Raw genomic sequence first — 14315 nt, 5'->3', positions numbered from 1 at the left:
TTTTCTTCAATAAAATCCACGTTATTGTCATAAATTGTATGCCATAAGTTAGTTCATAATACTATACTATATTGACAGCAAGTGCAGCTGTTGCGCGGGCAACCCGATTTTCTGAAGAAACTCACGACAAAGTCTAAAGTTATCTTCGATAACGCCATGATTACTCATCTGTAGCCGTATCATGTATTTTAGTGAAACAAAGTTATTTCGTTAATTACATCAAATTACGAAGAGTGAAGATTTTAATCTGAAAGTATCGGTGCTTTGCGGCACAAATTAGGCTGAGAAAGATAATATAAAATTTTGGGAAATCGATACAGAAAACAAAAGAGCTGTAATAAGGTAAGTGTGCCAGTTATTGACGCGCTTAGTCCCAATTATTGAAACTTATATTTTCCAAAGTTATAAATTGACGGCGCAAATTGTGAATTTCTCGATGACTAGAACCAATTGCCAGAGAGTTAGACATAACGAATGTATTTTTGGTAATTTCAAAACAAAGGATTAAACAGATGCAGCCAAAAAAGTTCAATAACTGGAACACTCACCTTAGTGAGAGGTGATTAAACCGTTTAAAGTAATCTTAACAATGTTAAGAACAATGACCCAGTTGTTAACTAACACCATGCACGACAGTGAGTTAAACTAATCTTAAGTGTAACCAGATTTCGTAATTAATGGCAACAACACAAATCCAATATGCACGATCCATTCACAGAAAGCAATTAAAACAAGTTTCTGAGTACATGATATAAGTTACTCTTCTCAAGAAGAACTCAAATTACGTCCTTATCGGCCGAGTCGAAGTCTCCGAGCCGTGGTAAAACAGTTCCTGTATCAATTGTTGCCACGACTCGCAGTAACCAAAAGTCGCAAAGTATCAACCGTTGCGTTGACTGAATATTCTTTAGTCAACGTATCAACCAACGAAGTAGGTAGCCGACTGAAAATAACCGTTACTATTAGCCGGTCACTCCTATCAGTTCGTGACAATATGCAACTATGGAACATTCGATAAGCTTTGTGAATTTCAGCGCACCATCGCCCAAGCTGATATCAAAGGAATCGATGAAACTATATCGATGATAAATTGAATCTCGCGCTCAAATAGACCGATGCAGGTAATATTGGGCCCCATTCAAACTGGGGCACAGGGACACTGGAGCAGCCACATTACGCGATAGAAATCGAAAGTGAAACGAAACGGGCCCAAGTCCTAGTTTCCCACTTTACCGCCCTCAATTTCTGGGCCTTATTCGATTTCACTTTCTCTCTCGTAGAACTGACCTGACCCAAAGACGATTTCTACCGACCTCTCCTCCTGCCCGTATTTCCCTTGGAGATCTCTCCTTAGAGAACGAGCATGTCCTCGATGCTTAGGTCAGGATCACGCTCACTTTCGCTCTCACTTGGTTCACCTGTGCTAAAATCACTTTCGATTTCACTTACAAACGATTTCTACTTACTTACCTCGCTCTGCGGACGGCAAAGCCGAACACAAAGTGCAGGTTCGCCTCTGAACTTAACCTTTCTTAGATTTCTCCAAGTAAAGGAAAAGTTTTTAATAATAAATCGAATCCTGGTACAGCGCCAGTTTGGATAAGGATTTCAAATCCTTAGATCGGGACACTTTTCGTCGCCGAACGAACCCCATGAAGTCAACTTCACCTCGAAAATAGACTCTTTAAACATTGTGGCAGATACTGATCGTATATCAACCTTTAAGACCTCAGCGATAAGAGCGTTGTGCGTGCGTAATTGAACGAACGTTGACAAAATATCTGGTATCATACCATTATTCGCAACGACGATGTCAAGGACAATGAGGAAAAATTTAGTACAGCGATAGCAATTGCTATGGACTTGGGATCACAACAGTTCTTGATACGAAAAGCAATATTATTCTCGCTGAAAGTCCTTATGGTTAGTCCTTCAACCCAAATGTCACCAGAAGGAAGGGAAAAGACGCAATGACGTCGTGAAAAAATATGCTCTGACGACTCAATCTTTATGAAATACGACAGCACGGTGATTGGAACTTTTTGCAAATAATGTAAAGAAAGACTAAACGTTAAGATAACTTAAAATACCCAGAGTAAGCTAGGTCTTGACGTATGTGCATGTTTACTATGCAGAACACGGATGTCAGTAAAAGATTACCGAATCACACTCACCTGACTCATAACTAAAATAGCAATAAATTTATTAAACATACAAAATATCGTCGCCGCGATACGAGATATCATCTCGTTGAAAAAGGTATATAAACTACCTGAAGGTATTTCGGCGCAGTGTAATTTGAATATTTAGAGTGAGTAACACGGTTGAACTTGCGCAGTGGATAAACTAAGTTAGAAACCAATATGAAAGGTATGTTTTAATATTAATCGAGCTACTTGATCAGCCTGAACTTTTGCTGATTTTATTATTTCATTATTTCATCTGTTCATTGTTTTCTCTAGTGTCATGCACCCTTGTATTGGCGGTGCTGATTGGCACCGCTTATGCAGCACCTCGTTGGGAAGAGCTGAGCCATCCACAGACAGCTGCCTTCAGTCATATCGACGACGTTCAACGCTGGCGACAATATCGAGAAGACCTCAAGGAATTTTATAAAAACAAGTACGCTGGGCTCAAAGAAGTTCATGAACAATTGAACAGGAGCAATGATTCGGATGAATCGCAGGAAGACGTGAGCGATAAATCTTCACTCGAATCTAACGAGTCTGCTAATAACTCACATTCCGAGGAATCCGTAGAAAAAGTGAAGTCAGTCGAAAAGTCAAGCTCACATTCCGAAGAAGATAATACCGTAGAAGATGATTCTAGGGAGAGATCAAATTTTAAAGGGTCATTGAGGAATTTCCCGGTGATTAAGAACAGCCCGGTATTTCCGTTGCTTGACAAAATTATCGCATCACACCGTCGAAGGCCTGAAAATACCCACTCTCAGTCTGGTGGCTCACACGTAACTGATAATGCGGCAAATGCTTTTGCACGGCCACCAAACGCTGACTCTGCATCTACTACTGGAGCAGTACCCACAAATTCGCAATCCAGTTCCCAGGTAGTACATGCCAGTGAATCAGGTGCCTCTGCCCCAGCATCATCGCCTGTTTCTGCACCTGCAATTGGGGTAAGCCCTGGAAACGCACAATCGAGTTCAGTAATTGCACCTGCTACCGGATCGAGCGCTTCTACTGCTCCATCATCTGTGGCGTCTGGACAAATTGGTGAAATTAGTTCTGCTTCCTCAACGTCATCTTCGGCATCTTCAGCAGGAGAAACCGGCGCATCATTGGCAGGAGGTAGCGGTGCAGGATCAAAAGATGGTGACACCGGTGCTGCACCAGGAACTGATGATAGTTCTTCCTCTTCCGTATCATTGGTAGCTCCTGAACCAGTTGTTGACACAAGTGCTGGTACACCTGAAGCGTCACCAGCTTCTAAACCAGTCCCCAATACTAGCTCTGACGCACCTGCTGCATCGGTAACTTCCGAACCGTTTGATGGCGCAAGTGCTGGTACAGCTGCAGCATCACCAGCTTCTGAACCGGTCGCTGATTCCAGTTCTGACACCTCTGCACCATCGGTAATTTCCGAACCGGTTGTTGACGCAAGTGCTGGCACAGCTGAAGTGTCACCAGCTTCTGAACCAGTTGCCGATGCCAGGCCTGACGCCTCTGCACCATCAGTAATTCCTGAACCAATCGTTGACGCAAGTGCTGGCACAGCTGAAGCGTCACCAGCTTCTGAACCAGTTGCCGATGCCAGTTCTGACACCTCTGCAGCATCCGGAACTTCCAAACCAACTGTTGACGCAAGTGCTGACACAGCTGAAGCGACACCAGCTTCTGAACCGGTCGCTGATGCCGGTTCTGACGGCTCTGCACCATCGGTAATTTCCGAACCGGTTGTCGATGCAAATGCTGACACAGCTGAAGCGTCACCAGCTCCTGAACCAGTTGCCGATGCCAGTTCTGACACCTTTGTAGCACCCGCAACTTCCGAACCAACTGTTGACGCAATTGCTGACACAGCTGAAGCGACACCAGCTTCTGAACCAGTTGCCGATGCCAGGCCTGATGCCTCTGCACAACCAGTAACTCCTGAACAGGTTATTGGCGCAAGTGCTGACACAGCTGAAGTGTCACCAGCTTCTGAACCTGTTGCTGATGCCAGTTCTGACGCCTCTGCAGCATCCGTAACTTCCGAACCGATCGTTGACGCAAGTGCTGACACAGCTGAAGCGCCTCCAGCTTCTGAACCGCTTGCTGATGCCAGTTCTGGCGCCTCTGCACCATCGGTAATTTCCGAACCTGTTGTTGACGCAAATGCTGACACAGCTGAAGTGTCACCAGCTTTTGAACCAGTTGCTGATGCTAGGCCTGATGCTGACATTAACGCTGTTGTTTTTACAGCCGCGGTAGCTTCTGACCCTACAGCTGATGCCAATCGTACTACTTCTCCATAATTGATAGTCCTGGAACCAGTTGCTGTCACCAGATACTTGCCACGAAATGATCATCATCCGTTGCACGGGCAGCTGCTTTTAACTATATTGTTACGCAACGCATCTAACGCACATTAACCATACTTGGCTCTACCGTTAGTATTTTCAATGCATCTTCCACAACCACTCTTATACTCAGTACAACCAGTGTTATGTCTAATATCCAAATCAATTTTTTTGGTACTAACATTATCGTGTTTCGAGTAACTGATATTGTAAGAGGGACCACTGCGACTGGATTCGATTCCTTTATCGGAAGAATATCTTCGGTACGAACATCTTTGATTCCCAAACTATAACTGTCGCTGACATCTCAGAAAAAATACGAGTGACGTCGCTATTCCCAGTACAATCAGACCTAGTTTACTAACAACCCGATATTCAATCAGGTCCACTTCCAATGGGATCATAGAAATGAGAGCAGAAATTTAAACCGAATAAATAGCAGACGTATAAATGCACGTAATACTAAATAATTAGGTATCATCCCATACGTGTAATCATCCCCAGGAACACAACTTTACCGCATCGATAATGAGCTGAATTTAAAATAAATAATAGACCAGAAGTGATGTTAAATCGTGGTAAAATCATACTGTAGTGTGGAAATATGTATATTCATACGATGAAAATATATCCAACAATTTAAAAAATTGCATAATTATCTGAATTATTGATTCGAAACGCCGAAATTTCAATGCAATCTTAGTAATTCACTCGATAATATGAGTGTTTCAAGTTATTTGTAAATGGTATTCCCTAGTTTATTTTCTTAACATGAGTACATTGTAGGTATAATACGGTTCTCGTTCGGTTTAACGGTAGCGTAAACTCATCCGTACTATTATCTAATTTATCTACGAAATGTAGTAACTACAGTACTTTAGCCAGTACAGAAATAAAGCATGTGTATTATCAAATGACCCACGTAATTTGATTGATGTTGATCCATTACTTTTTTACGGACCTGCTACACTCGAACGCCGTATATACGGTGAACAGTAATCCCAGAAGAACAATAACGAACTGCAATCATTCTGACCGATAAAAGCAAAGAAATCCTACGTTGAATAATTGATGTGATCCACGAATTTTTGTAGCAGTCGGAGAATATGAATATGATTACAAGTCAATGCACCGTAAAGTGCGCAAGACAAACCACTTTAGTCGTCATTAGATTCTAGTAACTTTCGTTGACATCCGGCGTTATCGCTTGGAATATCACGATGACGACAAATGTATATTTTTGATGACCATGTGCACGTCGTTGTCTTCATTCGTTCAATAACAGGTAATGCATTCGTGCATTGAGTGTCAATATTCATCGAGTGAGTCATTATCAATGACGACTGTGAAATTCGCATGAAATACAAATCACGTGAAGATAAGTAATTGATAACATAAATGCACCATAGCACCTTGTGAGTAGGTTTTAAAAATAACTTAATCTACCGATTCGATGTGTGACTCATGAGATTGTCAAAAGTTTTGCAGTAATAGCCCAATATCGACATCTTGGGAGTGAATTGCGATGTGCAAAATGATGGAATATGTGCAGATTTATGGCACAGAAGTTCAAAATCGCCTTAACGTTGCTTCGTTGACAACATGCAAAGCTCTGATGCTCGGTTGGTGAGACAAACATCATCAGTTTCAACTCTATATTACTTCGACTCGCATATTCCTTCGGGAATCCGGAGGAAATCTCGTTGAAGCTGTCAAAAATTTACGCTTGCGATAAGTATGACAACGAACCGAGGAGATAATGTATCTGGGTGATACCGATAGTACGTGTAAAGGTGGCAAAAATATAGAATAAAAATATCACCTATTGAAAATGTGACTGATGAAGTGTATGGTGAATCAAGCAATTGGACAAACTGGATTCTTTCGATACAACAAGATAAGACATGATTTTCAATTGCCCACAAGCCGACACCTGATTAATCTACAAGTAATTAATTATCACATCTTCCGATCAGGAAGTAAACAGTCTGAATCATACGCCATCATTGTAATCGATAATACCAATGCTATCAGATTAGAGAAAAGCGGTGATACTATAAAACGTGCGGATTCTTGCAATATGGAAGCATTCGATCGAAAATTCAGTACGACGTAGCATCGAGCAAATTCTCAAGCAAAATGAAAGGTGAGTTACTATAAGTATTACAAGACTTCCTTCAAACCTTCTTTCGCTAAAGTGGTGTAACTCGATTACCATTTCAATCAATATAAAAAAAATCGAGGCATCATCGACTTTCGGCTTTTATTTAGTAAGATTTTATATTCCCTTTTCCAGTTATTCGCACTCTGGTATTCACAATCCTCTTCGCCGCCGCTACCTCAGCCGGCAGGATACCCATAAAAAATGAAGATGAAATTCGTCATAAACCCGACGACGCGCTCAATTCAATCCTGCGTAAGCAACCTCTCCACAAAGAAAGAGACCTGCTTCCGGTACTCCGACCTCACAAAGGAGAAGGTCCGCTCCTCGAAGTCGGACATCCACCGAAGCACCGCCCCGAGGAACTCAAGGAACACAGAGTACCTGCACCACATCAGGAACCGCCGAAGCACCCTGAGAACGAAGACGCGTTAATTACAGCAACGGAATCCGTGACTGAAGATACTTCTACAAACAGCACAACTGCAGTTTCCACCACCGCGGAATCCGAATCAGAGAATGAAGTTGTACCCAGCACGGAAACAGAATCTACCACGGAATCTGAAGACGATGAATCTACAGAGTCAAGCGCAGCTTCTACTTCTGAACCAAATTCAGATGGTACAACCGAAGCCAGTGGAGACTCGGAATCTACGACCACACCTGAATCCGAAGAAGAAAAAGAAGAAGAAGAAGAAGAAGGATCTACGGAGACAAATGTGACTACAACTGTGAAGACAGAATTGGAGAGCGAATCTGAAACTAGTGAAGACTCAGTAATTTCTACTACAGAATCTGAGACGGCGGAAGCTGCTACGACCGTTGTAAGCACAGACTCGGAGTCAGTCGGAACAAGCGCTGAGACAAAAAGCTGGTGGCAAAGAATGTTCTCCTGGATTTGATCATTTATTGATTAGAAGGACAAGAATTCTCTTTGTTAGGTTCCTGATTTTTTTTTTTTTTTTTTAAGAAAACTTCTCACCTCGTGTAGCATCAATCTTCGACATTCACATTTCTTTAATTGGCTTGTGTGTTAATAAATTATTGATTATGTAGTTGTACAAGTTTCTTGACTAGCATGAGTTTAATGGATATTATATTATACCCATGCGCTTATTAATTTATGCAGAATCGAATTTATCAACTAATGTATCTCACGAATACTGTGAAATAAAAACTAAATATTCTCAGCAACAGTCTAATATCCCGATATCAGACGTACAATAACATCCATCACACAATTAATCATATTCATGATATAAAATATGTTCGGAGTTTTTCTTGTCAGACTGTAAAGTGAATCTTGCTATGACGGATGTGTGCAGATTCCACAAATTCAAACTCCTCAATCGTGTTACATCAATCACAAGTATTTGAGAAACGTATGGAAATCGGCTCGTATAGTGTAAAAAACATTCACACGTGTACGTCGTAGGTATTTTGTTTTAAAGATCAATAATCTTATATCCATAACGGCGAATGGCCAAGTGCCTGAGTAAACAATTGATTCAAACAATAAACATGTCCCAACATTCACTCTTCGTGGTGTACAACGTTTAACGGACACGGAAAAAATAATATTATTCTCAAAATAACTCGTGGTTATTTGATAAAACAACACTGAACAAAATAATTCTATTCAACGTCTGGTTCTCGTTGATCAGCAACGCATTTCGCTCTCTCATGCTTATTCTTTCGTACTCCAGCATCGGCTCATGTTCATCCGGTGCGACCGCACACCGGAATCAGAACGATATTAATAGAATTAGAACATATAACGGACTTTAGGAAAGAAGTTTGTGACCGGGAGGTAGATTGAAAATGAAAGGTTCGTCGAAGTTCCGGTCAGGAAGCTCTTCTTCCTGACCGGAACTTCGACGAACCTTTCATTTTCAATATAACGGACTGCGAACAAAGAGGAACTCATTATGAGTGTGCGGTCACACTATGCATATTAGCTGCCTTGGTTCGGCCAGTCGACTTGTCGTGATTGTCATGACGTACCACTACTTGATAACGAAGTTCAGTCCCTGGTTCGTCCATTATTCAAACCGAGTACCAACCGCTTATTAATGGCCAGCCAGTTGCTGTGAGCCGAAAGGCAGGCATCCTGGCGTCTTAAACCAGCTGCGGCAGTGAGAAAATGGACTTGGTCACTCGGACGCATCTGGCCTTGGCCTTAGCCGCTACGGTTGTAGGTTTAACTACAATAAACTTGGTGAGTTGACTGGAAATTATTGCTCTGTGCAATCTTTGCCTGTGATAATAGATTGTAAGATATGGATAGGAATGTGATGGCAGTGCAGTTGGTTAAATAAACTTTTTGCAACAGTGTGCGTAAACTTCAATTTTACACCTCGATATTCCGGGTGTAAAATACTACTTTTTTCAACACTGTGCGTAAAAATCAATTTTACACCTTGTAGGCGTAAAATTGATTTTTACGCACAGTGTTGAAAAAAAGTAGTATTTTACACCCGGAATATCGAGGTGTAAAATTGAATTTTAAGCACACTGTTGTAAAAAATATCGTATGCACCACGGGCGTGCCGTGGCTTTGCCGGCCCTCGCGCGCGGCGATCAGCACTCAGGTGTAAAACCGTATTTTACGCCCTAGGCACATAATATACTATTTGTACTGGATGTGACGGTTCAGGGTATATTATCAGTTTATTACTGTTGGCAAGACATCTGCTATAACGTACTGTAGCTAATACTGAATTAATCAAAATGCCGTTCTCGTTTTTGAGATAAAATTACAGCATCGTGTGCGTCTATTTTAGACTGCAATTTATGGGGGGGGGGGGCTATCCTTCACGTAGCGTTACATTGCCTGTTATCAGCACACACGGCACGTCATGTGAGATATGAAATAATGCACGAAAGCGCCACGCTACAAACGTAGAACTTAGAAATCACGCTTCAAAGACCGAAATTTAAAAGCACTACTAATTAACCAGCTTTCACCATCAATCGAAACGATAAATTGTCACCTCTAGATCTTACGTGATATTTACTGAAGAAAACTTCATACCTTTATAACCGTTGTAGTGTTAACCACGTTTCATAATACATCATATTTATTACTGTGAACATGCATAATTTTTATCAATTTGTAAATCAGTTTTGTTAACCAACTGTAAAGTAGAGATAAATTCGAAAGTATAATATACGTACGAACTTATTTTCTATATAGTGTATTAAATTATAAAATCGTTGTTTAAAAATTCTGTTTTGAATGAACAAAATATTTGTAAACTAATAAATTAGCTCTGATTGGATCGTAGAATCATGCTTTTTAATCTAACATTGTCTTTTTCTTTTTGTGTAAAATATCGTTCATGGTTTCTACGAAATTTCCATTTGCCTCAGAAAAGATTGAATTGAATGACTTTTCCATAGCAGCTAAATTTGAAGTAGTTGCGCACAGTAGGCGACAAAAATTGACCCTCTTATTCTCCACTTTTTCATTGTCAGATTCCCCTTTGAGATTTTTTTTAATGCTTCAATGTCAGTAGTAGATAACGAACTCTTTTGGCTGATGTATTTCTGATTTAAAATCACAAAGTCGAACTAATTCTGGTTTTACATTGTAGATTAACGTGACGAAACCTAGTTTCACAGTTGACTACATCGGAAATCAATTCTTTCTCGATGGAAAGCCGTTCCGATATGTTTCTGGAAGTTTTCATTACTTCCGGGCCCCGAGAGTCTACTGGAGGGACAGGCTGAGGAAGATGAGGGCAGCTGGCTTGAACGCAGTGTCCACGTAAGTACAAATTCGAATATTTTCATAGCCAGAGTTCTCGGGAAGAGGATTCGGCGAAAGCCACTGACCAATTAACAATTTTTTTTCCAAACGAATATTGCTGATGAATGCGTTGCCAATTCGATAAGCTGTCGTTTTCTTGCTCCAGTATCCAAAAATTGATATCAATAATGTACTCAGATACGTCGAATGGAGCCTGCATCAGCCAAAACCAAACAAATGGAAATGGTACGGAGAAGCTGATCTGGAGTATTTCTTAACTCTTGCCCAAGAAGAGGATCTTTTCGTTTTACTTCGGCCTGGACCGTACATCTGCGCCGAAAGAGACTTGGTATGATTTTTTTGCAAAGCTCTTTAACGTGAAATCAAGGCATAATCGTCCTGTTTTCCAGGGTGGCTTCCCGACCTGGTTGCTGGGTCTTGTGCCCGACATTCAACTGCGAACCAGTGATACCCGTAAGTTTTTCTCATCAACCTAATATTTTTGAAGGTAATTCTATTGCAGCCTGACAACATTCGTTTTATTCTGATTATAGGCTACATGAGATACGTCAGAACGTATATCAACGAAGTAATGAAGAGAGTGCGACCCTTTTTAAGAGGAAACGGTGGTCCAGTCATCATGGTTCAGGTAAGGATGGTCGAGCTAGCTTCTTGAACACCTTGTCATTAATCGATGCCAGATCAGGCACAAAGTATTTACCTCCACTTGACTGATAAAAAAATGTGAACCAATGATCATATAATACACCAATAATTCCTAACTTGACTCATTATAGGTTGAAAACGAGTATGGAAGCTACCAAGCCTGCGACATAAAATACATGACCGAACTGCGAGATTTGTTTCAAAGTCAAATAGGAAGTGACGCTCTTCTTTACACCACAGACGGCGATACAAATCGAATGCTTCGATGTGGTATGATACCCGAAGTTTTTGGAACCGTGGATTTTGGCACTGAGGCAAACGTGACACGATCATTCGAAACGTTGCGTCTGTTTCGGCCAAAGGTAGTAAAGTGATCAAGAACTAATCACTAATTTTGCATCTTATCACGTATATCCTCATGATTATTTGCAATACCTTTTGCCTGAATTTGTTACTTGAAAGAATTACCATGAAAATTGACTCTTCGTTTCCAGGGTCCGTTGGTGAATTCAGAGTTTTATCCTGGATGGCTGACACACTGGGGTGAACCCTACGCGAAGGTAGACAGCAGCATCGTGGTAAAAAAAATTGACGAAATGTTGGCCATGGGCGCTTCTGTCAATCTATACATGTTCTACGGTGGTACGAACTTCGGATTTACGTCCGGTAAGACCAAAGTCTTTATTCAAATCCTGGGTTTTCAAATCAGCACGATGTGGCTAATCCTTGGTCATCTTACGAACAGGCGCAAATACGGGACCTCAATACGAGCCTCAGATAACTTCATACGACTATGACGCACCCATTACCGAAGCCGGTGATCTGACGCTGAAATACTACGAAATCAAAACTGTCATCGCAAAGGTAACAGTTGTTGGTCATTTATTCGTAAGGAGACCCTGTTCAATAACGTGTTCTAATCGGAGCACGACGCCATTGAATGTACTCTGGAAATCCAAATTAATCCGAAACGAACCACCACAGTATAACCCAAAAAATTATGATCCGTAGTATCTGCCGATCCCGAACATAACGTTGCCTATTCAGTCGTCAAAAGGAGATTACGGTTCCGTTGTATTGGAACGAGTGCTGCCACTGTTTCATCCTTACGTGCGGGCCATCCTCGGAATTTTAAAAGCGAATCAATTCACACCGCCGACTTTCGAATCGTTCGATGAACCGCTTGCCTTGGTTCTGTACGAAACGGATCTTCCTGAAAATCGCACCGACCCTGGCGTTCTGGATGTTAGCTTTATACACGACAGGGCGTTGGTTTACGAAGATGATGTATTCGTCGGAACGCTGAGTCGGACTCACGGACTCAAGACTGTCTCGTTGTCTCAGCCATACACGCGACGCTTGGGAATATTCGTGGAAAATCAGGGCCACGTGAATTTTGGAAGTGAGATTCACGATTTCAAGGTATGGCTTATAACTTCAAGGTGGTCTGAGTGATCGCACAATTTCTTATCTGATTGCGAATGATTTTCACGCAGGGTGTTGGCGGTGTTACGTTGAATGGTCAAACCTTGACTAATTGGAACGCAACAGGCTTCCGACTACCGGAAATGAAATATGACTTCAATTTCGGGGCAAGTAGTACGGGTGAAAATCTGGACCGTCTTCCGCAATTTCTTTATGGACTATTTACCATTATTGGCACACCGTTGGATACTTTTTTGGATACTACAGGATGGGGAAAAGGCGTTGCTTTTATAAACGGCTATAATATTGGCAGATACTGGCCTGCAGCAGGCCCGCAGATGACTCTGTACGTCCCTGCGTCGATCTTAGTAACTGGAGAAAATAGGGTAGATCTATTGGAATTTGAGTATCTTCCGGAAATGCTGACGGTCAGGTTCCAGACTATCCCAAATTAAATTATAACGAGGATAAATACCCATTAATGAATTAAAATAATATTTTTTTGTACTAGACATCGCTCTCTACAAACATTCTTATATCATTTGGCGGGACAGAGTTAATCTCGGCACTACATAAACAATTCATTATCCTGTTCGCTGGAATATTTTGTGGGTACTTTATTAAAAAATCTAATTCTTTCTGTATCAATATAAAACAACACCGAGTACTGATCTTAAATAATTATGAGTTTGAACAAATTCAAGCACAGGTGTACTGTTTAATGATGATTACAGATATCATTATAAATTTCCAATGATTATCTTGAATGATTTTTTAATTATGTATTACACTGCTGTCAGTATAAGTTGTGGCACTTATTGTGATACGTAATCTATATAAAATAGAATAAGTCATAGATATATGGTTACTACAACATAAATGGTACAAGCTTATTGTATATTATAAAAAAATTAATTTTCATTTCGAGTATCGTCTCAGTCAATTTGATACTTATAATTCTTATAATGATTTTATATTTTTTCATTCTCCACTTATATGATCATAAAGACTTGCTATCAGATTCCGATAACCCTTAATCCATGTCCGGCTATAATTAACAGCAGCTGAATGGTTTAATTATCATAAATTATGCAAATGATTCAGAAGCTTCGAGTATATCGACAGTTGTAACATTTAACTAAAATATCACCTCGATTTTTACTCTGTACTGTTCACGATATCTTTCGAAACATGTAAAAAGCTCTCAATATGCTTATTTAATTTCAAATATAAAAATTTCCATTTTATAAGTTCGCAATGCAGAAAACGCTAGAAATTGTTTTGGCGAAACTCATAATTTTTGTTATTTCTTCAAGCGATACGAAGTAAAATCGAGTTAGATGAATTCCCAGAAAAGCAATTTACAATTTTTAGGTTCGACCCCTTGACTGGTCTAGGCCTTAAATCTTACAGTTTATCACCATCGTGGACTGTTAATGTCACTAAAATATTCCCCGTCTCACGATCAACCAGTTTAGTAAAATTTCACCAACATTTACAAAAATTATTGCTTCGTACATCGCGTACTTATTTTAGTAAAGCATCTGTTCGATAAGCTGTCCGATGACCTTTGCAGCAATATTATCATGAATTATATACCAAATTAATGTCAACTAAGAAATTTGCAACAATGTAACACTTTTATAGATCCAACGCAAACCCATATTTTTACGCATTGATTCGTTCTAAATATTATCGAACTTCATTCAGTGAAAAATAAAGCACGCCCTAGCGTTTCAACGCTGACAGAACGTGGACATTCCAGACATTCGAATTTCAAATCTGCCTCTATT

At 40.5% G+C, this 14315-nt stretch overlaps 3 protein-coding genes across 5 annotated transcripts; all 3 read left to right on the top strand.

Annotated features, from left to right (window-relative positions):
• Window positions 1-2265: 2265 nt before the first annotated feature.
• On the top strand, window positions 2266-5436 carry LOC124178673 (mucin-4-like). 2 transcript variants are annotated; one of them, XM_046562225.1, is made up of 3 exons: window positions 2266-2370; window positions 2463-4306; window positions 4422-5436. In XM_046562225.1, exons 1-3 carry the CDS (start codon window positions 2364-2366, stop codon window positions 4428-4430), a joined length of 1860 nt encoding a protein of 619 aa, XP_046418181.1. In that variant the 5' UTR covers window positions 2266-2363; the 3' UTR covers window positions 4431-5436. The 2 variants fall into 2 exon arrangements, with proteins under 2 accessions (XP_046418181.1, XP_046418175.1); XM_046562219.1 differs by having other exon boundaries at window positions 2463-5436.
• Window positions 5437-5690: 254 nt separating this feature from the next.
• Window positions 5691-7860, top strand: LOC124178687 (protein gar2-like). Its single transcript, XM_046562237.1, has 2 exons — window positions 5691-6665; window positions 6816-7860. Exons 1-2 carry the CDS (start codon window positions 6659-6661, stop codon window positions 7580-7582), a joined length of 774 nt encoding a protein of 257 aa, XP_046418193.1. The 5' UTR covers window positions 5691-6658; the 3' UTR covers window positions 7583-7860.
• A 728-nt stretch (window positions 7861-8588) lies between these two features.
• LOC124181944 (beta-galactosidase) lies at window positions 8589-14192 on the top strand. Of its 2 annotated transcripts, none has more exons than XM_046568693.1 (10): window positions 8589-8898; window positions 10277-10449; window positions 10630-10780; window positions 10842-10905; window positions 10986-11080; window positions 11229-11459; window positions 11592-11763; window positions 11843-11961; window positions 12109-12499; window positions 12594-12772. In XM_046568693.1, exons 1-10 carry the CDS (start codon window positions 8824-8826, stop codon window positions 12632-12634), a joined length of 1512 nt encoding a protein of 503 aa, XP_046424649.1. In that variant the 5' UTR covers window positions 8589-8823; the 3' UTR covers window positions 12635-12772. The 2 variants fall into 2 exon arrangements, with proteins under 2 accessions (XP_046424649.1, XP_046424640.1); XM_046568684.1 differs by having other exon boundaries at window positions 8591-8898; window positions 12109-12519; window positions 12594-14192.
• The last annotated feature ends 123 nt before the right edge of the window (window positions 14193-14315 follow it).

Source organism: Neodiprion fabricii, chromosome 1 (assembly GCF_021155785.1).
Source record: "Neodiprion fabricii isolate iyNeoFabr1 chromosome 1, iyNeoFabr1.1, whole genome shotgun sequence".
Classification (NCBI taxonomy): Eukaryota; Metazoa; Arthropoda; class Insecta; order Hymenoptera; family Diprionidae; genus Neodiprion; species Neodiprion fabricii.
This window is presented reverse-complemented; position numbering and strand designations above follow the sequence as displayed.

What these genes read in the sequence shown, in the direction of transcription:
- LOC124181944 (XM_046568684.1), top strand. Translation starts at nt 8,824, where the DNA reads ATGGACTTGGTCACTCGGACGCATCTGGCCTTGGCCTTAGCCGCTACG. An exon ending in GGCTTGAACGCAGTGTCCAC is followed by an intron (nt 10,450 to 10,629) that starts GTAAGTACAAAT and finishes TAATGTACTCAG; the next exon opens with ATACGTCGAATGGAGCCTGC. An exon ending in GAACTTCGGATTTACGTCCG is followed by an intron (nt 11,764 to 11,842) that starts GTAAGACCAAAG and finishes TCTTACGAACAG; the next exon opens with GCGCAAATACGGGACCTCAA.